This window comes from Caenorhabditis elegans, chromosome III (assembly GCF_000002985.6).
Source record: "Caenorhabditis elegans chromosome III".
In the NCBI taxonomy this organism is placed as follows: Eukaryota; Metazoa; Nematoda; class Chromadorea; order Rhabditida; family Rhabditidae; genus Caenorhabditis; species Caenorhabditis elegans.
Window position 1 is genome coordinate 2,123,616 of NC_003281.10, and position 27,964 is coordinate 2,151,579.

Consider the following 27,964-nt stretch of genomic DNA (forward strand, 5'->3'; position numbering starts at 1 on the left):
ACGCGAACACCGAATAGACTAGAATTTGCTTGGAATCAAGATTTATGAGTAAAAAATTATAAAAAACTTTTAAAAAATACGCACCTTTTCAATTTGTTGAGCCAAAATTAGTTTTTTATTTTCATTTTTCAGAATTATCCCAATAATTTTTAGCACAATTTCTTGTGTTATTATCATTTTTCTTATCAACATTTCCCCTTATTTATTCACCTTTTGTGCCAACCGACCTCTGACTGTCATGTTTCTCTACATCTCTGCCGCTCTCTCCGTTCAAATGAACAGATTAAAACCACTCTTTTTCGGGAATTTTTTTTAGAAATGTTTGTACAGAATTTTCTCGGTACTCTCTACAAGTTGTTCACTATTCTCACAGTTTTTGAATCTTTTTTTAATGAAAAAAAAAGTCTGAAAATTTTGCTCCGATGCACCATGTTTGCTTTTTGAGAAGCAAATGTTTCAAACCACCGGGTTTTCGTTTTTTAAAAAGATTTTTTGATGAAAAATTGAGGTTTTTTTTTTAGAAAATATGAAATCTAGAGAAAATTCTACATCGGAATCGCTTTCGGAAACTTCTGAAATTCGCCGGAAAGCTGTCAGTGAGGATTTGCAAAACGGTGAGTTTTTTTTTTCATGAAATCATAATTTTTAATATTTTCTAGCAAATGACAAATTGGACTTAATTGAAAAAAAAATCAACAAAAAATTCGCCCCAAAATCTTGAAAACTGACAAATTCACGAGATTTCTTGCTAAAAAGCAAAGGTTTTTTACGAGATTTCAGTAAATTTATGAATTTTTGCGTGGAAAACGTGATTTTCGTTAATTTTTTATAGTAATTTTCGAGTTTTTCACGTAATTTTACGGTAGAATCCGTTTTTTTTGCCAAAATGTTTAAAATTCACTTTTGGCGCAACTGGTAACAGGGATGGCTGGTGCGAAATAGGTCGGGGGTTCGATCCCCGCGGCGGTCAATAATTTTTGGTTAGTTGATCTGGCAATTTCCAGTATTTTTCAGTAATTTACAGTAGTTTTCTAAATGATTTCGAGCGAAAAGTTCAACTTTTGAGAGTTTTTAACGAATTTTCGAGGTTAAAAACTCATTTTATCAACTTTTCAAGTTTATTTTCGAGTTTTCCACGTAATTTTACAGTAGAATCCGTTTTTTTTTCTAAATTTTAAAAATGCACTTTTGGCGCAACTGGTAACATGAATGACTGATAGGAAATAGGTCAGGGGTTCGATCCCTGCTGTGGTCAATAATTTTTGTTTTGTTAGTTGTTTTTTTTTCTTCATGTTATAATAAGTTTTCGATAGTTTTTCTTGGTTTTCCCCCAGTTTCCACGTCAATTTCTCCACACCTAATTCAACAAATCTCATAAAATGTAACACTGTGGTTTTCGTATCCCCCATTTCCTTTTTCCATGAAACAATAAAACGCATGAAATTAAATATGCCCATTGCAAAGATTTGAACAAGGGAAATGGGAGAGGAGATGGAGAAGACGAAGAAAACACACTTTCGTACTAGTCATGGCAATTTCTAGACGTTTTGAACAAAATTTTCTTGATCTACGAGCAATTTTACACCGAAACCGGAGGATTTTTTTTCGAAATTTTGAAATGTACACTTTTAGAGCAACAGGTAACAGGGATGGCTGATAAGAAATAGGTCGGGGGTTCGATCCCTGCTGTGGTCACTAAATTTTGTTTTGGTGACTTGACAATTTTCAAGTATTTTTATGCAATGTGGAATAGTTTTTCAAGTAGCGCTGAGCTGAAAATGCAACTTTTGAAACTTTTTGGCGAATTTTCGAGGCTAAATACTTATTTTTGCTGATTTGTGTATTGATTTTCAAGTTTTCCACGTAATTTTACAGTAGAATCCGTTTTTTTCAAAATTTTAAAAATGCACTTTTGGCGCAACTGGTAACATGAATGACTGATAGGAAATAGGTCAGGGGTTCGATCCCTGCTGTGGTCAATAATTTTTGCCTTGTCGATTTGTCAATTTCCAGTGTTTTTCAGTTATTTACAGTAGTTTTATAAATGATTTCGAGCGAAAAGTTCAACTTTTGAGACTTTTTAACGAATTTTTGAATGAAAAGTGAATTTTCGAGGTTAAAAACTCATTTGCACAAATTTTTATGTTAATTTTCAAGTTTTCCATGCAATTTCACACTGGGAACCTTTTTTTTCGAAATTTTGAAATTTACACTTTTGGCTCAGCCGGTAACAGAGATGGCTGGTGAGAAATGGGTCGGGGGTTCGATCCCCGCTGTGGTCAATAATTTTTGTGTTGCTTTTTTTGTAGTTTTTAAGCAGTTAAGGGTTTTTGAATATACTTTTTCATGAGAAAATTACAAAAATCCCAAAAATTTCACAGATTTTCTCAGTAATTTCTAAAAGTATTGTCTCAATTTTCTATACAACTAATCTGCCTGGGAAATCTAAGGTCATCTGTGTCTCTCACACATTGTTGCGTAATTCTTAATACGCAATACCAGTAGCGGTCATTTCGGTTGGCTGCTGCCGGCGGAGGGAGAGAGAGGGAGACAGTAGACATTTACAAGTAAGTGAGAGAGTATGAGGAATTGAGAGATTTAGAGATAAGAAGGAGGAAACACTGTCATTTACCCATCTCACCACAAGATTGACCCTCCACGCGCAGCAGATGAGGTGAGGTGACTTACGAATTTTTTTGTTGTTGGATTTTTCTCCTTTTAGTTCAGATTTTCGAGTTTTTAATGATTTTACAAGAATTTTCAAGAGATTTCATACAGATTTTTGAATTTTTCATGCAATTTTACATAGGAACCCACTTTTTTTTTTTTGAAATTTTATGATAAAATTCCAATTTTGGCTCACTGGTAACAGGGATGGCTGGTGGAAAATTGGGAAATTTGGTCGGGGGTTCGACCCCCACTGTGGTCAATAATTTTTGTTTCAATGACTTGTCAATTTTCATGTATTTTTATGTAAGGTGGAGTAGTTTTTCAAGTAATTTTGAGCTCAAAATACAACTTTTGAAACTTTTTGACGGATTTTTTTTTCGGAAAAGTGAATTTTCAAGGCTAGATACTTATTTTTGCTGATTTTTGTATTGATTTTCAAGTTTTCCATGCAATTTCACATTGGAAACCATTTTTTGGAATTTTAAAATTACATTTTTGGCTCAGCCGGTAACAGAGATTACTGGTGAGAAATAGGTCCGGGGTTCGATCCCCGCTGAGGTCAATTATTTTTTCAATACTTTTTAAGGACAGTTTTTACTAGATTTTTATTAGACGTGGTTTTTTTTGCTGAAAAGTTTCAAAATTTGCGACTTTTTGGGTTATTTCCAGGAAAAATGAATTTTCGAACCAAAAAACCAAATTTTGCAAGATTTTACGTAAAATTTTGAGTTTCCCATGCAATTTTACTTCTGAAACAGCTTTTTTTTCGAAATTTCAAAAGTGCACTTTTGGCTCAACTGGTAAGAGAGATGACTGATAGAAAATAAGTCAAGGGTTCAATCCCCGCCGCGGCCAATATTTTTTGTTATTTATGTTATGTTTTTTAAAAAACTTATTTGAGACACTTTTCACTAGATTTCACCGGGTTTTTTTTCCTGAAAAAATGCAAATTTTGCGACTTTTGAGGTAAAAAATGATTTTTCGAGCCAAAAAACCAAATTTGGCAAGATTTTACGTAAATTTTTGAGTTTTCCATGCAATTTTGCCTCTGAAACAACTTTTTTTCGAAATTTCAAAAAGTGCACTTTTGGCTCAACTGGTAAGAGGGATGGCTGATAGGAAATAGGTCAAGGGTTCAATCCCCGCCGTGTTCAAATTTTTTTAAAACTTTTTTTTTTGTTTTTTCCATAGTTTTCTACTACTTTTAAGTAGTTTTTATCGGTTTTTAACAATAAAAAATTACCGCTGCCGGCAGTTTTTTGGAATTTTCCACCCAATTTCCCAATTTCCTCAATTTTTTTTTTCGCCCGACAACTAACCGGTGTGCTGGATAAATGTGATCCGACATTTTCCTTCTTTGTCTGTGTGTGTTTTTTTGGTAGTGTGAGAGAGCGAGAGACGCAGAGAAATCGGGCGTTTTATTGTTTGTGTTGGTATCCCGGCTTCAATCCATATCCAAACATGGGAAAGCTTTGTCGTTTTTTGCAGTGATGAATATGATTTTTATTAGCTTAAGATTAATTAATTTCAAAATTTTAAGCTGGAAATTAGGGGATTTTTTGGGAAAAAAAATTCCAAAAAAAAAATTCAAAAAATCTTTTTTTAATTTAATTTTTTTTAATTTAAGAAAAACCTTAGCTTTCAGTTTCAATTCACTAAATAGTAATCGATCACTTGAAAACCATATGCTTCTTCTTCACCATATGGACCACTTCCGCCCGTTCACACACAGGCGGCGGGTGTCATGTTTCCTCGTCTGATTTATTAGTGTTTATTCCGGTTGTATTATATAGATGGGATTACGGCTTTACTTTAGCTTATTTAGTTGTGGTTTTGAATTGTTCGAAAACTCGGTCTTATTTTGAAAATTTTGTAAAATTAAAAAAAAAATTTTTTTTTGGAAATTCAAATTTTTGAATTTTTTTTTCTTTTTTTTTTCTTAAAAATCAGAAGAGATAGAAAAAAGTTGCCAACTAACAAATTGTAGTAAATTTCATGTAGATCATTTTGTTAGCTGACAAATTTTTGATATCTGTCCCAGTTTTTGAGATATACCAATTTGAAGTTGGTGTGTCAAAAAATCTTACAAATTTTTTAAAACTTGATTTTTCTCAAAAATCAGAAGAGATAGAAAAAAGTTGCCAACTAATAAATTATAGTAAATTTCATGTAAATCATTTTGTTTGTTGACAATTTTTTGATATCTGTTCTAGTTTTTGAGATATACCAATTTGAAGTTGGTGTGCCAAAAAACCCGCTGCCGGGATTACTGTACATTTCGTATAGTTTATTCTATCATACTTGTACTACATTCTCGCACTTTTTACAAACCTTTTTTTGCTATATGAATAGTGTATTCACACGAAATAAAATGCATGTCAATCGGGCCGATGTTCCCCGCCATTTAACAAGGTCACTATTCAGCAATCATTTCGAGGGGTTTTTCTGTTTTTCTTGTAGTCCGTTAGACACCGGATTTATGCATTTTATACAGTGATTTTTGTAGATTTAAATACATTTTAGTTATTTTATACTTGTAGAAAATTTCAGTTAAAAATCTAGAAAAATGATTAAGAACTGAATTTTCCGATGTAAAAACTTATTTTTATAATTTTTCATTACTATTTTCGAATCCCCCGTAGAATTTTACATCGAAAACCTCTTTTTTTTCAAATTTTTAAAATTACACTTTTGGCTCAGCCGGTAACAGAGATGGCTCTTGAGAAATAGGTCGCGGGTTCGAGCCCCACTGTGGTCAATAATTTTTGTTTAACGACTCAAGTATTTTAATGTAAGGTGGAGTAGTTTTTCAAGTAGTTTTGAGCTCAAAATACAACTTTTGAAACTTTTTGACGGATTTTTTTCCGGAAAAGTGGATTTTCGAGGCTAAATACTTATTTTTGCTGATTTTTGTATTGATTTTAAAATTTTTCATGCAATTTTACATTGGAAAACACTTTTTTTTTCAACATTTAAAAATTGCACTTTTGGCTCAGCTGGTAACAGAGATGGCTATTGGGAAATAGGTCGCGGGTTCGAACCCCACTGAGGCCAAAAATTTTTTATTTGATTTTTTTGTACCAAAAGGAGTTTAGTTTCATTTTTCTAATATTCTTAAAATTGTTAACTTTTTACGAACTAAATAATTGAAGGTACCCTTCGAAAATCGAATATTTTAGGTTTAAAAACTGACATTTGCCAATTTTCATTTAAATTTTCGAATTCCCTATGCAATTTCATGTCGGAAGCCTTTTTTTTCAAATTTTTTTTCAAAATTTTGAAAATTACACTTATAGCTCAGCCGGTAACAGAGATGCCATGCAGGAAATAGGTCGCGGGTTCAATCCCCACTGTGGCCCAAATTTTTTTTTGTTTTCTCTCAGCGTTTTTTGCTCATTTAGCATTCCGGAAAAGTACGGAAGTATTGTTTACTTCCCCTTTTTTGACGAATTTCTATTATAGTTGCTGGGGGTACTTATGTGCATATTATATAAACAAAAATGTTTTGTTTATTCTAGTTTTTGAATTTCCTTGTCTCGTATGCTTTTTGTATAGTTTTGAGTTGTTTCTCCGTAAAAAAATTAGTTTCTAGCGTTCTGCGTCTCTCTCTCACCGCAGACCCACTTAAGTTCAAGCCGGTATAACTTTGCGTGGGTGGTAGCTATCAAAATTTTGTCAACTAACAAAATGTAGAGAATTTTAAGAACTATATTTTCGTAATTGACAAAATTTTGATAGCGCTCATAGTTTTGGAGTTACACGTAGTTTTAGTCAAGAATGGATTTAAAAAAAATTTCCAACAAAAAAGCTTCTCCCATATAATTTTAAATAAATACATCCCCAGTGACCAAAAAGACGCAGACAGAAAATGGGTGTTAGGTGCCTTGTGATCTGCGTCTCCGCGCTTCCTCGCACTCTCTCTCTCTCTCTCGGCTCAATTGGTGAAGCCTTGGACGGCTTCTCCCTCGATCTTTCTTCCGGCAAACGATGACAGCACCAATGTTGTACGACACATTCTGATAGAGTTTTACCATTGTTTTATTTCGATAGATTTTTTTGTTGAAAATTTGATAGCCCAATTTTTTATCTTAAATGCCCGGAAATTGACAATTTAGCCAGACATTAGTGTTTTTCGGCCAAAAAACTTAATTTTCATTGAATTTAATGTTGATTTTCGAATTCCTCGTGTATTTTTCACCCCGGAATCCTCTTTTTTCACAAAATTAAAAATTGCACTTTTGGCGCAACTGGTAACCTGGATGACTGGTAGGAAATAGGTCCGGGGTTCGACCCCCGCTGTGGTCAATTATTTTTGTCTTGTCGCTTTGACATTTTTGAAACATTTTTGAGTTGTGCAAAGTAATTTTCAGGTAGTTTTGAGCGAAAAGTGCGACTTTTGAGACTTAGACGAATTTTCAAAAAAAGAAGTGAATTTTCTAGGTTAAAAACTCATTTTTTCAATTTTTCACGCTCATTTTTAAGTTTCCCATGCAATTTAACACTGGGGACAACTTTTTTCAAAATTTTAAAATTGCACTTTTGGCGCAACTGGTAACATGGATGACTGGTAGGAAATAGGCCGAGGGTTCGACCCCCCGCTGTAGTCAATAATTTTTGTTGTGTTGATCTGGCAATTTCCAGTATTTTTCAGTAATTTACAGTAGTTTTCTACATGCTTTTAAGCAAAAAGTGCAACTTTTGAGACTTTTAGACGAATTTAATAAAAAAAGTGAATTTTCTAAAAACTCATTTGCTCAACTTTTCATGGTCATTTCCAAGTTTTCCATGAAATTTTACCCCGGAATCCTTTTTTTCACGAAATTTAGAAATTGCACTTTTGGCTCAGCCGGTAGCAGAGATGACTGGTAGGAAATAGGTCCGGGGTTCGACCCCCGCTGTGGCCAAAATTTTTTGTTTTGCTTGTACTGTTTTTTTTTTTCACTTTTTCTATCAATTTCCTTTAATTTTTAGGGCACAAAAATCAATTTTTGCAAAGTTTTCACATTAAAATTTTATTTTCGCTGTTTAAAACTAATATTTATTAAATTTAACCTAAATTTTTGAGTTTATCGTGCAATTTTACCCCGGAATCCTTTTTTTCACGAAATTTAGAAATTGCACTTTTGGCTCAGCCGGTAACAGAGATGACTGGTAGGAAATAGGTCCGGGGTTCGATCCCCGCTGAGGTCAAAATTTTTTGTTTTGTTTGTGCTCTAGTTTAAATCGTTTTTCAGAGTTCTAGACTTTTGAAAAAAGGAATTTTTCAAAAAATTTTTGTGTTTTTCTTGAAAATTTTCAGCTTTTTTTTTGAATTTCCCTCTAAAAATTCCCACGATTTCATGTTCAAACTTGAACCTCGTCGGTTATTCAAAAGTTTTATGTATGCCTGAATGCCTTTTGTGCACATCCCTCCACCACCACACATTCACGACATGCTTCACGCTCCCATAACGTTCGAAAATGTCGCTTTTCATCATCATTAGTGCCGTTCCGCTCTTTCTCTCTTTGTGAAATACTTTTAATTTATGTGTTGTACTATGTATAGTTGAGAATACTGAGGTTTAATTAGGTTTAGTGAGGTTTTTATCTGGGTTTTTTCCGGCAAAAATCGGGGAAATACTGAGAATTTGTGAAAAAAATTTTTCAAATCGCTGAAAATTTGTCAATTTTTGAGATTTTCAGCCCATTTTTTCACTGAAATATTTAAAATTGGTTAAATTTTTTGTTTTAAATCGTGTAATTTCGAAAAAAAAAAATTTTCTCGGGGAAATATTTTTTTTTCGAATTATTTTAAAAACCTCGTAACTTTGTCAATTTTTGAGATTTTGGACTAATTTTTTTTTACAAAATATTATTTTTTAGAGGCTTTTGATGTTAGGATATATTTATTTATATAAATGCCTGACGGCAATATACTGGTCACCTAGAAACAAGACGCAGAGTGCATAAGACACCGATGACCGCTAGAGACGCAGAGAAAAATGGAGGATTTGGTGGAAGATTTAGTGGTTTTACTGCTGTTGGACGACGTAGTGTGTGTTGAGATATTAAACTGGTCTCTATGACCCCCACAACACTATGAACAGCTGGGCTTACCGCCTGAATTCTCTACTTGTTTTTAAAAAATTATTTTGGAAAAGTTTAGATTTTTGGCTGGTTTTTTAGTTTTTACATTTAATTAACTGATACTTATATAATTGAAAAATTTCCTACAAAATGACGAAAAAATTAGCTTGGTAGGCCAATTTTGAACAAAGTTATGAGATTTTTAAAAAATTTTAAAAAAAAGTTTCTTAAATTTTTTTTTGTTGAAAATCTATAAAATTTCAATTTTCCAGGAGTAAAAGTTGAACACTAGTTATTAAATGTTTTAACAAAAAATTTTCTTTAAAATGAGCTATTATTAAGATCTGTAGGTAAATTTTGAGAAAAGTTATGAGATTTTGAAAAAATTTTTAAAAAATTTTAAAATTTTTCTTGGAAACTCAATTTTTTTAGTTTTTACAAATCGAAGATGCCAATTTTTTTTTACATTTACTGCAGTTAAAATATTTTTCTTTAAAATGACATAAAAATTAGCTTGGCACGCCAATTTTAAACAAAGTTATGAGGGTTTGAAAAAATTTAATTGAAAAAAATTTTTTCATAAATTTTTTTTTTTCGAAAAACCTCGAAATTTTCAATTTTCTAGAAGTATAAGTTAGAGATTAATTATTAATTGTTTTAACAAAATATTTTTCTTCAAAATGAGCTATAATTAAAATTTGTGGGTAAATTTTAAGAAAAGTTATGAGATTTTGAAAAAGTAAAATTAAAATTAAAATTTTTTTTTTTGAAAACTCAATTTTTTAAAATTTTGTACAAATTGAAGATGCCGATTTTTAAACATTTACTGCAGTAAAAATCATTTTCTTTAAAATGAGTTATAATTGAGCGTTGTAGGTCAGTTTTGAACAAAGTTATGAAATTTTTTAAAAATTAAAAAAAAAAATTGTTTCTTAAAATTTTTTTTTTCGAAAACCCTATAAATTTTTAATTTACCATATGTAAAAAATATACATCAGTTATTAATTGTTTTAACAAAAAATTTTCCTTCAAAATAAGCTATTATTAAGCTCTGTAGGTAAATTTTTAAAAATGTTATGAGGTTTTAAAAAAATAAAATAAAAATTTAAATTTTTTTTTGGAAACTCAATTTTTCAATTTTTTGGCAAAATTAAGATGTTAATTTTTTAACATTTACTGCAGTATTTTTTTTATTTTTCTTTAAAAAAATAAGCTATAGTTGAGCTCTGTTGGTAGATTTTAAGAAAAGTTACAAAGTGTTGGAAAAAAATATTTCCAAAAAAAAATTTTTTTTTGAAAAATTTTTTATGTTGAAAATTTCTCAAACTTTTTTCCAGTTCCCGCCGGTTCCAAATTCCAATTTCAAAATGTTCAACCCATCAAAAATTACTGTTTTTTATGATGAAACTCCCTCCAACCAGTCAACTGACCTATGATGATTCACCTCCTATCTAACTCTAAAAAAACTTGAAAATAACAAAGAAATGCCTATTTTTCTCTGTTGTCTCTCATCTTGGATGAGTCAATCGTCTAATGTTCTTTACACAGGTGTCATCCCTTCCGTTTTAACTGTTTGCCAATGTTTATTTTTTGAAATTTTCGCTTTTTTTCCTGGAAAAAGTGGAATTTTTATGGAAAAATTCGAGGAATTCGAAGAATTTGACCTTAAAACCGGTGGAAATTCAAAATTCTTTATTATTCATCAGCTTTTTCTTTTAAAAATCGATTTAAATCACTATTCTGGGGTACTGTAGTTCGCATTTTTGGTGTAAACACCGTTGCGTACCCGGCGCCTAACCTGACGAGCAATTAATTTTTTTTTTTAATTTTAGCTCTTTCTTAATCAATTTTTAACGTTTTTAGGGGTAAAAATATTTAAATTTCACGAAAAAGTGGATTAAAAACGTTGAAATTTTGATTTTCCAGGAGCAAAATGCGAAAAATCGTTGAAATTCCCTGAAAAAGTGTAAAAATCCAAAAAACTCTGATATCGCATTTTTTTAAAATCAATTCTTTCCCAAATTTCCTGTTTCTTCCTGCTCTGAAATTGAAAATTCATTCAAATTCAGCTCTTTTGACTTTTTTCCCGCAAAAAATCGATAATAATCCAATTTTCCTTACAGAATCCTTCAAAAGAACCAAATTACGTCGGACTTTTGGTGTAAAGCCGAAAAAGAAGAAAGAAGACCCGGGTGGTGAGGTTTTTATCGTAAAAATATTTAAAAAAAAAGCGAAAAAACCAAGTTTTTAGCTCAAAATTGGCCAAATTTCGCCGAATTTTCAAAATTTTCCGTTTCAGGCTCTGCAAACTCGCTCCGCCGCTCGAATTCCACGTCATCAGACATCAGAAGCCGACGAATATCGTCTGTAATTCAAAGTCGCGAGTGTTCAACAATGATTGTTGGACCAACGGTGGCTCCACCGATGCCGCCGCAGGAACAGCTCGACAAAATGTTCGACGACGTTTTGGTACGGGACGTTTTGGTGGACGGAAAGCGAAAAAATCGCAAAAATCGCTAAATTCTGGAATTTTTGAGCGAAAAAAATCAGATTTAGCGATGATTTTCACCCAAAATTGGCATTTTTCCCAATTTTCGCGGATTTTCTGACTTGAAAATCCATTTTTTTCGGTTTTTACTTCATTTTTTAACGAAATTCAGAGCTTTTAGGCGTTAAAAATAGCTTAATCTTAACAAATTTGCACTTTTGGACGAAAGATGTGCAACAAACAACCTAAAAACTGTGAAATTGAAAATTTTGAGCAAAAAAAAAATTGCTGGCCTAGCTTTTCCAGGTTTCTAGGCCACGGCAATCAATTACTGAAAAATATCACATTTTAATTTTAAAAAATCGGGGATTTTGGCAAAAAATTACATATATTTTTTTCGGTGGCCGAACTCTTAGATTTTTCTAGGCCACCAAGGAATTTTTGCAATTTTCAACAAAAATTGACCAATTTGATGTGTAAAACGTCATTTTTCTCAAGATTTTCATTCAAAATTGCAAAAAATTCAAGAATTTCCCCAGTTTTTCCCTAAAAATCGATATTTCCGTGACTCATGTGCCTCTACTCTGATTGATTGCATGAAAACTGTATTTATTCACATTTTCAGCATTAAATTGGGCTGAAAATGTGAATAAATACCGTATTTCTGCCAACAATTTGACAATAGAGCACATTTGTCACTCGGAGATGCGGAAGCTATGCCCAAATTTTCAATTTTCACCCGAAAAACTTGTGATTTTCACAGATTTTCAGTTGAAAATTCGGATTCTCCATCACTTTTCACATTTGTAACCCATTTTTCAGCCAATTCAGACAAAATTTCGTAAAATTCGGTGTTTGCGTACTTTTGGAGCTACCGTAACCCTTGAAATTTAAATTTCCAAGCTAAAGACTCAGAAAACGTGTTATAGTGGTAAAAATCGACAGGGAATTCAATTTTCTTAATGAAATTTGCTGAAAATTCCTAGAAAATTGAAAAACAAAACCGGAATATTTTTTTTTCGGCTCCAAAATTGAAATTTCAGTGGCTCATGTGCTTCTACTCTTATTGTTTGCAGTAAAAACGGGTATTTATTCACATTTTCAGTCATAAATTGACTGAAAATGTGAATAAATACCGTATTTCTGCCAACAATTTGACAATAGAGCACATTTGTCACTCGGACATGCGGAAGCTATGCCCAAATTTTCAATTTTCTTCTGGTTTTTAGAATTTTTTCGAGGTTTTTGTTAGATTTTAAGTGTCAAAATCGGATTCTCCGTGTATTTTTACCCCTAAATGCTGTTTTTCCGGCAAAATTCTGTAAATTCTGCATTTTGTCGTAGGATCCGGTATTTGCGTACTTTTGAGGCTACCGTTCCCCGCGAAATTCAAATTTTCAGCTAGAAACCCGTTTAAAAAAAAGTTGTTGTGGTAAAAAAATAGTGGGCAACTTGATTTTAACCATAATTTCCCCAAATTTTCAATGAAAAATGCACAAAATTTCAATTTTTCAGCTAGAAATTTCTGTTAAAATGTCCAATTTTAACCATTTTTAACCCTTAAAATTGCAGAAACACATGGATCTGCCGGTCGACAAGCTCCGAATCCTCCGCGGCTACGATAATGACAAAAAATGGAAGCTTATTGTAGATCAACAGGTGGCGAAACAAGTAACACCGCCAGCCAAATATTTGGAGAAGCTTTCCTATTTTTTGGACAAAAAATTGCTGAAAAAAGCGCTGAAAAACAAGGAAATCGGCGTGGATGAGACGTCGACGAGTGTTTTACGGCATATTGAGATTAGTCTCAGAACTAATAGTGTTGAGTGAGTTTTTTCACCCCGAAAAACTGAAAAATTGAGATTTTTCACCAAAAAAATCGAAATTTCTGCCATTTTTCACCCGGAAAACTGTTTTTTCGCGAAAAAAGCCCAAACTTATGCAAATTCTGCATTTTGTCGTAGGATCCGGTGCTCGCGTACTTTTGAGGCTACCGTAACCCGCGAAATTCAAATTTTTAGCTAGAAGCCCCAGAAAAGTGTAACTCGGGTGCAAAATGAGCGAAAAAACGCAAAATTTGCGAAAAATCCGGGAAAAATTTAGGCAAAACCACAAATTTTGCGGAAAATTTCAATTTCTACATAATTTAACTTCAAAATTTGAATTTTTGAGCAAATTTTACCCTGAAATTTTTTTTTCTTTTTTTTCCACAAAACTAACCCAAATTCTGAATTTTGTCGTAGAATCTGGTGTATCGCGATGTTTGCGTACTTTTAGCGCTACCGTAACCCGCGAAATTCAAATTTTCCGTTAGAAACCCGAAGAAAACTAATTTTTAATGCAAAAAATTGTGCTAAATTCGAATTTGGTGGTAATTTTCCAAATTTTCTACCGGAAAAAGCTGAAATTTTCAGATTTTTTGCTCTAAAAATTGCACATTTTTTCAATTTTCCCTAATTTTCAGCTGGGTTTTCGAATTCCTGAATACTCCAAATCTTGGTCTCCGGAAGCTTGTTGACTACATGAGAACTCTCCTCGCAGACTGTGCTCCATCTGTCCCATCTACGTCATCAGGGCTCCCGGCGGGGTTCCTGAACTCCACCGCCAACTCGTCAGTGGGCGCCAACAATAATCACTCGTCGCTAAACGAATCGCCGAGCCATAATTCCAGCTATGAAATGAGCACGACGACGACGGCAAACACGTCGAATTCGTTCGATGCTACAGCGAATTTGCTGAAAAAAGGTGGAAAATTTGGCGAAAAATCGACGTTTTTGAGCTTTTTATGCTAATTTTCGGGTTCCCCGTCGAATTTTACATCGAAAATGGCTCTTTTTTTCGAAATTTTCGAAAATTGCACCGGTGGCGCAACTGGTTACAGAGATGACCGGTGAAAAATGGGTCGCGGGTTCGAACCCCGGTGCGGCCACAATTTTTTGTTGTGCCGAAATGAGAGTTTGTAGTGTTTTATAGTACCGAAAGTCACATTTTTCAAGCGAAACTAAGTTGATGGCCTAACTTTTTAGATTTCTAGGACACCGATTTTTGAAAGTTAAAATTTTTTTTGAATTTTTGGAGTTTTGGCCAAAAAATGTGCAAAAAAACTAACGGAAAACTGATCTTTACTAGAAAATCGATTTCTAAGCGAAAAAAATTGGTGGCCTAGCTTTTTCAGGTTTCTATGTCACCCCTCCACTAAATTTTTGACAAATTTCTGGCAATTTGTGTAGTTTTCACTGAAAAATACCGGATTTCGGCGAAAAATTACGTGTAATTTTATAATTTTTTCAATGGCCGAACTCTTAGATTTTTCTAGGCTACCAATCGAAAATAGAGGGATTTAGGCCGATTTTCTGGAATTTTTGTGAATAAATACCGTATTTCTGCCAACAATTTGACAATAGAGCACATTTGTCACTCGGACATGCGGAAGCTATGCCCAAATTTTCATTTTTCACCCAAAAACTTGCATTTTTCCAGGTCCGCTGACAATTTCCAAGGGAAAAGTTGCAAAAACGACAGGAGAAGCCGTCGATGACATTCACATTTGTATGATGTGCCTCCGGGCGATAATGAACAATAAACAGGGATTTCAACAAGTTTTCGCCGACACCGACGCCATTTATTGCATTGTTCGCAGCATTTTGCACCAGAATTTGAGGTTTTTAAGCGAAAAAATTCAAATTTCCCGTCATTTTTCACCCGGAAATGCGTTTTTTACGCAAATTCTGCATTTTGTCGTAGGATCCGGTGTGTTGCGGTGTTTGCGTACTTTTGGCGCTACAGTAACCCGCGGAATTCAAATTTTGAGCTCAAACTCGAATTTTGATGATAAAAATTCAAAATTTTGACAAATAATCTCAGAAAAACCTCCAAAATTGCACATTTGAACTAAAAATCGAAAAAAAAAACTCAAAATTTCCAACAAATCTGCAATTTGTCGTAGGATCTGGTGTTTGCGTACTTTCCAGGCAACCGTACCCCGAGAAAGCCGGAAAAAAAAGTTTTTTAATGCAAAAAATGCCAAAATTTCGAAAAAATCACTTTTTTTCACAATTTTCTAGTGGTTTTTATCATAAAATACCTCGAAATTCGAATTTCCCGCCATTTCTGGCCACGAAATCTCAATTTTCACAGTTTTCTGCAAAATGTCGTAGGTTATGGTGTTTGCGTACTTCTGAAGGTACCGTACCCCCCGTGAATTTCAAATTTTCGCAAAAAATATGTAGAAATTGTTGAAATTTTGCGAATTTTAGTACAAAATTCGAATTCCTCGCCATTTTTCACCCAGAAAGCCCCTTTTTCTGCAAGTTTCTGCATTTTGTCGTAGGATATGGTGTTTGCGTACTTTCGGCGCTACAGTACCCCTCGGAATTTCAAATTTCACCTTAGAAGCTCAGAAAAAAGCGGTTAGCGGTGAAATTTGGCGGGAAAATCGAACTTTACACTGAAAAATGCGAAAATCTCTCGAAAAAAATTTTTTTTTTTGGAAAAATCTAAAATTTTGGCTTGAAAACTCCAAAAAATTGTGAATATTTGGCAAATTTTACGATTTTTTTTCAAAATTTTCGAAAATAAATATGAAATTCGAGTTTTTCGTCAGTTTTTACCCCTAAAAACCTTTTTTCTGGGTTTTCTAGCTCAAAATTTGAATTCCGCGGGGTACGGTAGCGCCAAAAGTACGCAAACACCGCCGCACCACACCAGATCTTACGACAAAATGCACAACTTTTCGCATTTTTGAATTGGAGCCCTGGAAAACGGGGCCCTGGGGTGAAATTTGACGAGAAATTCGAATTTCGAGTTGTTTTTTCAAAAATTCTACAAAATTTTAACCCGAAAACCGCAATTTTTTTAAAAGAATATTTTTTTACCAAAATTTCCCACTTTAACCCACTTTAAAATTGGAAATTTTCGAAAATAAATATGAAATTCGAGTTTTTCGTCAGTTTTTACTCCTAAAAACGTTTTTCTAGCTCAAAATTTGAATTTCGCGGGTTACGGTATCCCCGAAAGTACGCAAACACCAGATCTTACGACAAAATGCACAACTTTCAGCATTTTCGAGTTAGAGCCCTGAAAAACGGGGCCCGGGGGTGAAATTTGGCGGGAAATTCGAATTTTTTGTTGGTTTTTCAAAATTCTACAAAATTTTTACCCAAAAACCGCATTTTTTTTTTCGGAAAATCGAATTTTAATGAGATTTTTTCAGAATTTTTAGCGAAAATTTTCTAAATTTTGCTTTTTTCCAGAACCAAAACGCTCGTTCTTCAAATGCTCAGCTCAATTTGTTGGGTTCAAGGTGGTCAGGAGCTCGTCTCGGATGCTTTTGATCGTTTTGAAAAGGATTTCCGTGAGCCCCGACGCTTCTGGACTCTTATGCAATTTGTGAGCCATCCACCGGAATTCCACGTCGAATTTCTCTCGTCTGCCGTTCAATTTTTCTATTATTTTGTGAATGTTGATGATCTCAACTTTCGTGTTCATTTACAGGTGAGATTTTGTGGAAAATCGAGGGAAAATTGCGGGAATTTTGGAAAACCAATCAAAAATTCGAATTTCTCGTCGAATTTCACCCCTAAACCCCGTTTTCCAGGGCTTTAGCTCGAAAATTCGAAAAGTTGTGCATTTTGTCGTAAGATTTGGTGTGTTGCGGTGTTTGCGTACTTTTGGCGCTACAGTAACCCGCGGAATTCAAATTTTGAGCTAAAAGTTCAAAAAAGTGCACCTAGGGGTAAAAATAGACGAGAAACTCGAATTTTATATTGATTTTTTGGAATTTTGAATTTTAAAGTCTGAAAATTGTGAAAAATTTATAATTTTCAAAATTTCGAATTAAAAAAACCATTTTTTCGTCATTTTTGTGTAAAAAATCCAAATTTCGCCGATTTTTCCGATTTTTAAGCCAAAATTTTGAATTTTCCAATTTTCCCGGAAAATAAAGTGGTGAAAATTTTGAATTTTCTCCTACTTTTCAAAATTTTTCGCTTAAAAATACCCAAAAATTCAAATATCCCGCACTTTTTCAGCCTTAAACCCAACTTTCAGACCATTTTTAGCCAATTCAGTGTTTGCGTACTTTTGACGCTACAGTAACCCCGCGAAAAATGGGATATTTAAATTTTTGGCTTAAAAATCGGAAACAAACGTCGAAACGGGTAATTTTTCGCAAGAAATATGAATTTTTAATTTAAAATTCATATTTTTTTGTTGCGAAAATTACCCGTTTCGCCGACTTTTCCCGATTTTTAAGCCAAAAATTTGAATTTCCCATTTTTCGCGGGGTTACTGTAGCGTCAAAAATACGCAAACACCATATCTTACGACAGACTGCAACCTAAAACTGCAAAATGTTTCCAAATTTTTACATATAATAGCCTTAGAAAATGACGGAAATTTCAAAATAGGCTGAAAATTCGAAAAATTAGTGAAAAATCTAGATTTTTGAGTGGAAAATCGGGGAAAAAATTGATAAAAACTATTTTTTTTTACAAAAATTGCAATTTTTTTTCAATATTTTGCAGTACGAAATGACACTTCTCGGATTGGATAAATACATAGATATGATGGCTGAATGTGAATCAGATGAGCTTCAAGAACGAATGATAAGCTATCAAAATAATGGAATAGATGTACAACAACTTCTAGATGATTCGAATCAAAAAACTGAGCTTTTGGATGAAAATGAGCGAATTTTGAGTCAACTTTCACAGGCAAAAGAACGAATTCAAGAGGTTGAAGCCAAATGGATAACTGATAAAGCGGCACTTGATCGGCGACTTTTTGATTTGGTAAAAGAACGAGAAAGCATGGAAAAAGAATATGTTGAAGAGAAGGGAAGTTGGACAAAAACGATGAATGAGAAGGATCGACAGGCGAGAGAAGAGAGAAAACGGCTGGAACAAAAGATTGGAGAGTTGGAAGCTATTCAGAAACAGATGCAGGGTATGCGGAACGAAAAATTCGAGGAAAATGGCTCTAAAATTGAGAAAATTGAGCAAAAACTAGCTGAAAACCAGAAAAACCGAAAAATTTAGCTAATTTTCAACTTTTTGAGCGAAAACTTGAGAAAATTGAGCAAAAACTACCTGAGAACTGAAAAATTGAGATATTTTCCGACTTTTTGAGCAAAAAATTGAGAAAAAATCGGGAAACTTAGATATTTTCCGGCAAAAACTACCCAAAATCGAGAAAAACTGGGAAATTTAGATGTTTTCGAATTTTTGAGCCTAAAATTGAGAAAATTGAGATATTTTCCGGCTTTTTGAGTCCGAAATTGAATAATTTGAGCGAAAACTAACTGAAAACCGGGAAATTCAGATATTTTTCTTCCTTTTGAATTTAATAATGAGAAAATTTGAGCAAAAACTAACTGAAAACCGAAAAACCGGGAAATTGAGATATTTTTTGACTTTTTGAGTCAAAAATCGAGCAAAACCCGAAAAACTGAGCTATTTTCCGGCTTTTTGAGAAAAATTGAGAAAATTGAGCAAAAACTACCCAAAAGCAAGAAAAATTAGGAAATTTAAATATTTTTCGACTTTTTGAGTCAAAAATTGAGAAAATTGAGCAAAAACTGCCTGAAAACCGAAAAATTTAGATATTTTCCGGCTTTTTGAGTCAAAAATTGAGAGAATTGAGCGAAAACTGCCCAAAATCAAGAAAAACTGGGAAATTGGGCTATTTTACGATTTTTTGAGTCAAAAATTGAGAAAATTGAGCAAAAACTACCGGAAAGCTGGGATAACCGCAAAATTGAGCTAATTTTCGATTTTTTGAGTCGAAAAATGAGCAAAATGAGCAAAAACTACCTGAGAACTGAAAAATTGAGATATTTTCCGGTTTTTTTAAGGCAAAAACTGAGCAAAATTGCCGATTTTACCACTATAAACTCAAAACTTCCAAGAAATCTGCAATTTGTCGTAGTATTCGGTGTTTGCGTACTTTTGAGGCTACCGTACCCCTTTTTTTTTCAGAAACTCGAAAAAAAAACGTGTTTTTAAGGCAAAAAATGCGAATTTTTAAGAAAAAATGTCAAAATTTCGAAAAATCACTTTTTTGCTTAATTTTCTAGTGGTTTTCATCTTTAAATACCTTAAAATTCGAATTTCCCGCCATTTCTGGCCACGAAATCTCAATTTTCACAGTTTTCTGCAAAATTTCGTAGGATATGGTGTTTGCGTACTTCTGAAGCTACAGTACCCCTTAAAGTTGTAATTTTTGCTGGAAATATGTAGAAATTGTTGAAATTCTGCGAATTTTAGTACAAAATTCGAATTCCTCGCCATTTTTCTCCCAGAGAACTGATTTTCTGCAAGTTTCTGCATTTTGTCGTGAGATGTCCGGTGTTTGCGTATTTTTGGCGCTACCGTACCCCTCGAATTTCAAATTTTAAGCTAAGAACTCGGAAAACAAGTTTTAAGGGGTAAAAATAGACGGGATATTCGATTTGATACGGAAAATTTGAAATTTCGACTGGAACTGTCTGAAATTTCAGTAATTTGTACTAAAATTCAATTTTTAGAACTAATTTCCCGGGTTTTAGGGGTTTATATTAAAAAACTTCGAATAAAATGATCGAAAAAAACAGTTTTAACGGTAAAAATTGGCGGAAAACTCGATTTTGACCATAATTTTCCGAAATTTCCGCTCAAAAATGCTGAAAATGTCCAAATTTTTATATTTTTCAGCCGGGCTTCAAGTCCAACAGCAGCAACAAGCGGCCGCCGCCGCCGCAGCAGCAGCAGCTCAAAAATCACCTCCAACACCTCCACCACCGGCTCCAGGACCACACAAAGAGCAACGACGGTCAACGTCGAAAGATCCACCACGTCCAGCTCCACCACCAGTATCATCAATACCTCCACCACCACCAATAGCTGGACTTTTGGCTGCAAATGGGACAAATGTCCCGATTCCGCCACCTCCACCACCGCCACTACCACAAAATGTACGGGATTTTGTGGAAAAAAAATTTGAATTTTCCGTTGAAAAACTCTTAAAAATTTGAATTTTTGGCTAAAATCCGATAAAAATTCCAATTTTTATAAAAAGTTTTAGTGAAAATTGGAGTTTTTGGCCAAAAAAACCAGAAAAGTTTCAAATTTTCCCCTGAAAAATATGGAAAATTCTGAAAATTCAAGTTTTTCGGTTGAAAACGCCGAAGAATTTTTAATTTTTAGTTTGAAAATTTTGCAAAAACGTAAAAATTTCAAATTCCTCATATTTTTTGATGAAAAAAGCTGAAAAGTTGCGAATTTTTATTAGCAAACAGGGAGAATACGGGATTTTGTGGAAAAATTGGAAACATTTGGATTTTTCGGAGAGAAAAGCCTGGAAAATTGGAAAAAAATCGATTTTTTCCGCTAAAAATCTGTAAAAATTTGAGTTTTTTTGGCTGAAAATCGAGGAAAATTCTAATTTTTACCTAAATTTTTTGTAAAACTAGTGAAAATTCCGATTTTTCGGCTGAAAAATACGGAAAATTCTGAAAATTTGAGTTTTTTGGCCGAAAAAAACCAGAAAATTTCAAGTTTTCCCCTGAAAAGCCATAAAAATTCGGAAAATTCCAGTTTTCGGCGGAAAATGTCGGAGAATTTCAATTTTTTCGTTCAAAAAATCGTAAAAATTTCAAATTCCTCCAATTTTTTGACAGAAAATTGCAAAAATTGCGAATTTTTTATTAACAAAAAGGGAGAATACGGGATTTTGTGGAAAAATTGGAAAAAATCGATTTTTTCCGCTCAAAAATATACAAATTTTGTGTTTTTTTGGCCGAAAAAAACCAGAAAATTTCAAATGTCCCCCTGAAAAATACGGAAAATTCTGAAATTTCAAATTTTCCGCTGAAAAATATGGAAAATTCTGAGAATTTCTAATTTTTCGATAAAAAAAAGCTCAAAAGTTACGAATTTTCTATTAGAAAAAGGGAAATTTTCCAATTTTTCGCTCAAAATTTCATGGATAAAAGCGTGGAAATTGGAATTTTTCACCGAAAAAGTACGAAAAAATCGCAATTTTCACTTGAAAAACGACCAAAAAACCGAAAAACCCTCTTTTATGTTGAAAAATCTGAATTTTTCACAATTTTTTTAACTTAAGAAATTTGAAATTTCGGTCGAAATTTTATGGAAAACGAGAGAAAATTTGAATTTTTCCAAAAAAAGTGTCAAAAAATTCAAATTTTTAACTGAAAATCAACCAAAAAACTTTTTTTTTGTTGCAAAATCTGAATTTTTCACCAAAAATGTATTTAAAACTTGGGAAATTCGAAATTTCGGTCGAAAACTTTGGAAAAAGCGTGAAAATTCAAATTTTCCAAAAAAAATCGCGATTTTCATCAGAAAATCGACCAAAACAGCACTTTTTTGTTGTAATTTCTGATTTTTTCACTAAAAATTTGGAAAAACGTCGATTTTTTTCGAATTACAAGCGAAAAAATGTCAAAAATTCAAGCTTCCAGCTGAAAAACGCTGAAAATTCCAGAAAACTCTTCGAAAAATCCTAAATTTCCGAAAAAATCGCAATTTTTAGCTGAAAATTCATCAAAAAAGCATTTTTTTGTTGGAAAATCGGAATTTTTCAGTTATTTCAGCTGAAAAAATATGAGAAATTCGAAATTTCGATTAAAAATTTATGGAAAACCCGAGAAAATTTGAATTTTTCCCTGAAAAACGTCGATTTTTTTCGAATTGCAACAGAAAAAGTATAAAAAAATTCAAATTCCAATCCAAAAAACGCTGAAAATTCCATAAAACCCTTCAAAAACCCCAATTTTTCCAGCTCTCCGGTGCTCCACCACCTCCACCACCACCTCCTCCGATGCTCGGCGGCCCTCCACCACCTCCACCGCCTCCAGGCGGCCTAATGGGGCCTGCTTCAAACGACGCTAAGACTATCAAAAAGATTTATCAGACCAAAAATAAGCTTCCACAGCTTAATTGGACTGCGATGAAGCCGATGCAAGCTAAGAATACGGTCTTTGAGAAGCTCAACGATGAGCTTATCATTGAAAAACTCGATTTTTCGAAGCTTGAGGAGATGTTTAAGCTGGCTCAGCCGACGTTGGGGCTCGCCGAGCCGAAAAGCGAGCAGTCAGTGATTGGACAAGTCAGTCCGGGTAGTACAACGTCGGCTGCTGGAACAAGTTCTGCAAGGAAAAATACACTTTTAGACACGAAACGCTTGCAGAATGTTGGTGAGTTTCAGGAGCGCTGAAATCGCCGAAAAAATCGGATTTTTACTGAAAATTCGAGTGAAATCTGTGAAAAATCAAGAAAGTTGCAAATTTTTACTGAAAAAATTGAAAAAATGACGAAATTTCGTTCGAAACCCCTCAAAAAAGTCGGATTTTTACTGAAAAAAGCGAAAAAATCTGACTTTTCCAAGTAAAATCCCCGAATTTCACTGTAATTGTTGGATTTTTTGCTTGAAATTTCGTATTTTTAAGTGGAAAATGTGGATTTCTAGTTAAATTCTAAACATTTCACCCAAAAAAAGTCAATTTTCAGGCGTTTTAACCCCTAAATTTGGATTTTTGAGCCAAGCATTTCGTCGTAGGATCTGGTGTTTTGCGGTGTTTGCGTACTTTTGGCGCTACCGTAACCCGCTAAATTCAAATTTTAAGCTAGCAGCCCAGAAAAAGTCCGATTAAGCGTAAAATTAGCTGAAAAACTCGAATTTTCTAATAGAAATTTGAGAATTTTGCAAAAAATCGGGGAAATTTTGAATTTCTACTCAATTTGACTCCAAAATTTGAATTTCTGAGCCAATTTTACACCAAAAAGCCTTTTTCTCGCAAAACTAACTCAAATTCTGCATTTTTGCGTGGGCTCTGCGGTGTTTGCGTACTTTCGACGCTACCGTAACCCGCGGAATTCAAATTTCAAGTTAGAAACTCAGAAAAATGGGGTTTCATGTGTAAAAGTGGCAAGAAAATTCGAATTTGATGTCAAAAACTTTGGAAAATCGAAAAAAAATGAGTAAAATTTTAAAAATTCAAAAATTTGAGTGCGAAATTTGAATTCCCCACCATTTTTTACCCCATAAATGCCGGTTTTTGCAAAATTTCACAAAATTCTGCATTTTGTCGTAGGATCTGATGTTTGCTTACTTCCGACGCTACCGTAACCCGCAAAATTCAATTTTTAAGCTAGGAGCCCCAGAAAAAGTCCAATAAAGGGTAAAATTAGCTGGAAAACTCAATTTTTGAGCCAATTTTCCACTAAAAAATGCCTAAAATCTCAAATTCTGCATTTTGTCGTAAGAATTGCGGTGTTTGCGTACTTTTGAGGCTACCGTACCCCGCGAAATTCAAATTTTGAGTCAGAAGTCCCAAAAACAGTTATTGGGGGTAAAATTAGCCGGAAAACTCAAATTTGCAATGAAAAATGCAAAAAAACTCAAATTCTGCATTTTTGCGTGGGCTCTGCGGTGTTTGCGTACTTTTGAGGCTACCGTACTCCTCGAAATTCAAATTTCAAGCTAGAAGTCCCAAAAACAGTAATTAGGCGTAAAATTAGCTAGAAAGCTCAATTTTTGAACCAATTTCCCAATTTTTCCACTAAAAAATGCCTAAAATCCCAAATTTTCAGCTATCACGCGTCGCAAAGTGGCAATGGATGCAAAATCGATAATGGCAGCTGTACATCAGCTGAACCTGAGTGCCTTGTCAGCCGAAAAAGTGGATATTCTCTCGAGAATCTTGCCGACAGACGAGGAGCGAAAACTTTACGCCGGGAAAAAAACGACGGAATCGGAAAATTCGATGGAAAATTTGTCGGAAGACGATAATTTCGTCGCCGCTCTCTGTGAAATTGAGCGTTTGGAGCATAAACTAGCCGTGATGCGTGTAATGTCGGAGTTTGATGAGTCTGCAGGGCTCCTGGAGCCCCAGTTTACTCATGTGACTGCCGCGTCAAAGTGTGCACGTGAAGCTCAACTTTTCCACGGAGTTTTGGAGGTTATCCTCGCTTTTGGCAATTATATGAATAGTGGAAAGCGTGGTGGAGCTTATGGTTTTAAGCTCTCTTCGTTGGATTCACTGGCGATTTTGAAGGCTCCGGCCGATAGAAGTTTGACGCTTTTGCATATGATTGTAGCGGAAATTGAGAAGAATTTGCCGCATTTGAAGGTAAAAATGGGAAAATTGACGATTTTAAGGGTGAAATTCGAATTCCCCGCTATTTTTCACCCAGGAACTCCATTTTTTAGAGCTTAGCCACGAAAATTGAGGAATCTGTGCATTTTTGCGTGGGCTTTGCGGTGTTTGCGTACTTTTGGCGCTACCATACCCCACACGAATTTCAAACGGAATTTTAATTGCGAAATTCGAATTCTCCGTTGTTTTTTACCGCGAAATTGTCGGTTTTTGCACAATTTGAAGAAATTCTGCATTTTTGCGTGGGCTCTGCGGTGTTTGCGTACTTTTGGCGCTACCGTAACCCGAGAAATTCAAATTTCGAGTTAGAAGCTCAGAAAAAAGTGAAATAGAGGTAAAAATGGGTGGGAAATTCGAATTTGATAATAAAAATTCAAAATTTTGACAAAAAATATCAGAAAAATCTGATTTTTCAGAACAAATCACCGATTTTTACGGTTTTTAATGAAAAAATCGAATTCCCTGCCATTTTTCACCCCGGAACTCCATTTTTCAGAGCTTAGCCATGAAAATTGAGATATCTGTGCATTTTGTCGTACCTTCCTCGGTGTTTGCGTATTTTTGGAGCTACCGTACCCCGAGAATTTCAAATTTCGAGTTAGAAGCTGCGAAAAATGGGTTTTATGTGTAAAAATAGGCGGGAAATTCAAATTTGACAATAAAAATTCGAAATTCTGACTGGAAGTGTCTGAAATTTCAGTTTTTTGAACGAAAATTCATTCTTCGGAACAAATTCCTGTGATTTTGGTGTTTTATATTGAAACATTTTAATTTTCCCCCACTTTTTACCCCTTCTAGCTCTGTAAAAATGTCTGGGAAATTCGAATTTAATGATAAAAATTCGAAATTTTTGCTAGAAAATGCTAAAAAATTCCAATTTTCAGACTTTCTCGGAGCAATTGAAATTCGTTGACAAGGCCACAAGCGTCCAATGGGACAGTGTGCAAACCGACATGAAGGAGCTCGCCGCCGGCTTCAAAATGGCTGAGAAGGAGCAAGAACTCAAGGGAACCGACTGCCCAGAAGCGCTGAGCACATTCACTGCGAGCCGGAAACAAAAAATGGCGGATTTGGAGCAAGCTTTTCAGTTGGCCGCCAGCTCATTCAAGGATTGCTGTGAATTTTACGGCGAAAATGAGAAATCCACGTCGCCAACCGTCTTTTTCCAGAAATTGGCACATTTTGTGCAAAATTATCAAAAGTGTAGAGGAGAAAACGAGGCGAAAGCGGCGTTGGAGAAGGTGCGGGACGCTTTTTTTTGCCGTGGAAAATCGAAAAAATCTCAAAATTTGAAAGAAATCCGTGAAAAAACCATGAAAAATCGAATTTTCCGCTGGAAAAAATGGAAAAAATGGCGAAATTCCGGTCGAAAACCCCACAAAAAAGTCGGATTTTTACTGGAAAAAAGCGAAAAAAGCTGATTTTCCCAAGTAAAATCTCCAAATTTCACTGAAATTGTTGGATTTTTAGCTTAAAATTTCAAGTTTTAGGCGGCAAATTCAAGATTTCTAGTTAAAATCTAAAAATTTCACCCAAAAAAAGTCAATTTTCAGGCATTTTAACCCCTAAATTTGGATTTTTGAGTCAATTTTACCCTAAAAAGCCTTTTTCTCGCAAAATTTGTGCTAATTCTGCATTTTTTCGTAGGCTTCTCAGTGTTTGCGTACTTTTGACGCTACAGTACCCCAAAAAAGCCGAAATTTTGCCTTTTTCGGAAAAAATGCACATCTTTGGCTCATATTTCCAGAAAATCGAATTTTTCCTCTTTTTCCTGAAGTTTTGGTGAAAAATCCTATTTTATTCGAAAATTCCGTGAAAACTGCAAAAATTGAGGTTTTTTCCTGAAAAATGGATTTTTCTAAGCTTTTTTTGGATATTTTGTTTAAAAAAATCAAACTTTACGCCACTTTTTACCCCTCCCAGCACTTTTTTTGCGAAAAACTAGAGATTTCTGCATTTTGTCGTAGGATCCGCGGTGTTTGCGTACTTTTGGCGCTACCGTAACCCGCGAAATTCAAATTTCGAGTTAGAAACCCAAAAAATAGGTTTTTAGTGGTAAAAAGTGGTTGGAAATTCGATTTTTGCAAAAAAATGCGGAAAATTTTCTAATTTTCAGCAAAAAAGACCTAAAAACCTGAAAAATTTCGAATTTTCAGCGTCGCCAGGAGGAAGCTGAACGTCGAGCTCGCGTGGCGAGCACAAAATCATCGGCTTCATCTGAACAGGACCAATTAATGATGGAATTGGCGGAAAAAGTCGGCGGAATGGGAATTGGCAAGCGGCCGCGTGGAAAAATCGATAGTACACGAATGGATCACGGAGATTTCGAGAAGCTGATGAATGGTACGGGTTTTTACCCGGGAAAAAACGGATTTTTTTCGTTTTTCTCAATTTTTGGATCATTTTTCGCCGATTTTTAATGCCAAAATCGGATTCCCCGACACTTTTTACCCATATCTGATGTTTTTTTCGTCGAATTTCGAGCATTTCTGCATTTTGTCGTAGGCTCTGCGGTGTTTGCGTACTTTTGGAACTACCGTACCCCTCGAAATTCAAATTTTGAGCTAAGAACCCGGAAAACAAGTTTTAAGGCGTAAAAATAAGTGGGAAATTCGAATTTGATAATAAAAATTTGAAATTTCGACTGGAACGGTCTGAAATTTTAGTGTTTTGGACGAAAATTCATTTTTCAAAACAAATCACTGATTTTTGGGGTTTTTAATAAAAAATTCGAATTCCCCGCCACTTTTTACCCATATTTGACGTTTTTTTCGTCGAATTTCGAGCATTTCTGCATTTTGTCGTAGGCTCTGCGGTGTTTGCGTACTTTTGGAGCTACCGTACCCCGCGAAATTTAAATTTTGAGCTAAGAGCCCGGAAAACATGTTTTAAAGGGTAAAATTAGGCGGGAAATTCGAATTTGATGATAAAAATTTGAAATTTCGACTAGAAAAGTCTGAAAATTAAAAAAAAATTTCGAAAAAAAAAATTTTTTTTTTTCAAAAAAAAAATTTTTAATTTTAAATTTTTTTTAAAAATTCTTTTTAACATATTTCCAAAATTTCCAAATTTCCAGGTCTCAAACACACGGGCGGCACCACTCCGAATCGCCGAAAAATGTCAAAATCGCCGTCTCCAGCGCCACGTGGCTCCGCACCACCGCCAGTTGCTCCAAAAACTCGAGTCGTCAGTGTTGAAAGGGATCGACAATAAATTTGATCGATTTTCCCATTTATTTTCTCGTGTAAAATATGAAAATTTCTAGTTTTCCCCGTTTTTTCCCATTTTTTCTAACAAAAAATTCAAATTTCCCCCCTTTCCACGTGTGTTACGGGCATTTTTCACACTTTTTCTCTGCATTTTTGCCGTTTTTCCCCTTTTTTTTCCCCCGTGATTATTTGAATTTTTGAATTTTTTCGCTTTTTTGTGCGGAAAATTATTTTTTTTCTACTTTTTTCCTTGGTTTCCCCCCTTAAACCGGTTACAATACGCGATATTATTGTTTTTCTTTTTTTAAAAATGATTTTTTAATGAATAAATTTGATTTGTTTGAAAAATGTTTGAAAAAATTGCAAAAGAAA

The 27,964-nt window shown here is 34.1% G+C and overlaps 1 protein-coding gene and 2 non-coding genes across 4 annotated transcripts; 2 read left to right on the forward strand and 1 right to left on the reverse strand.

Moving 5' to 3' along the window:
* Positions 1–521: 521 nt before the first annotated feature.
* frl-1 (GBD/FH3 domain-containing protein) lies at positions 522–27,939 on the forward strand (the record flags this gene model as incomplete). Of its 2 annotated transcripts, NM_065104.8 has the most annotated exons (14): positions 522–614; positions 10,860–10,931; positions 11,036–11,205; positions 12,797–13,050; positions 13,689–13,969; positions 14,705–14,885; positions 16,477–16,717; positions 17,749–18,169; positions 19,915–20,174; positions 22,007–22,421; positions 23,818–24,356; positions 25,268–25,624; positions 26,540–26,726; positions 27,460–27,938. In NM_065104.8, the coding sequence occupies 14 exons, from the start codon at positions 527–529 to the stop codon at positions 27,594–27,596; spliced, it is 3,603 nt and encodes a 1,200-aa protein (NP_497505.4). In that variant the 3' UTR covers positions 27,597–27,938. The 2 variants fall into 2 exon arrangements, with proteins under 2 accessions (NP_497505.4, NP_001379793.1); NM_001393294.1 differs by lacking the exons at positions 522–614; positions 10,860–10,931 and having other exon boundaries at positions 11,131–11,205; positions 27,460–27,939.
* On the forward strand, positions 16,196–16,254 carry Y48G9A.18. The gene has a single exon (NR_052125.1). It is a non-coding gene; the product is annotated as an Unclassified non-coding RNA Y48G9A.18 (non-coding RNA).
* Y48G9A.17 lies at positions 16,196–16,254 on the reverse strand. The gene has a single exon (NR_052126.1). It is a non-coding gene; the product is annotated as an Unclassified non-coding RNA Y48G9A.17 (non-coding RNA).
* Positions 27,940–27,964: the final 25 nt, after the last annotated feature.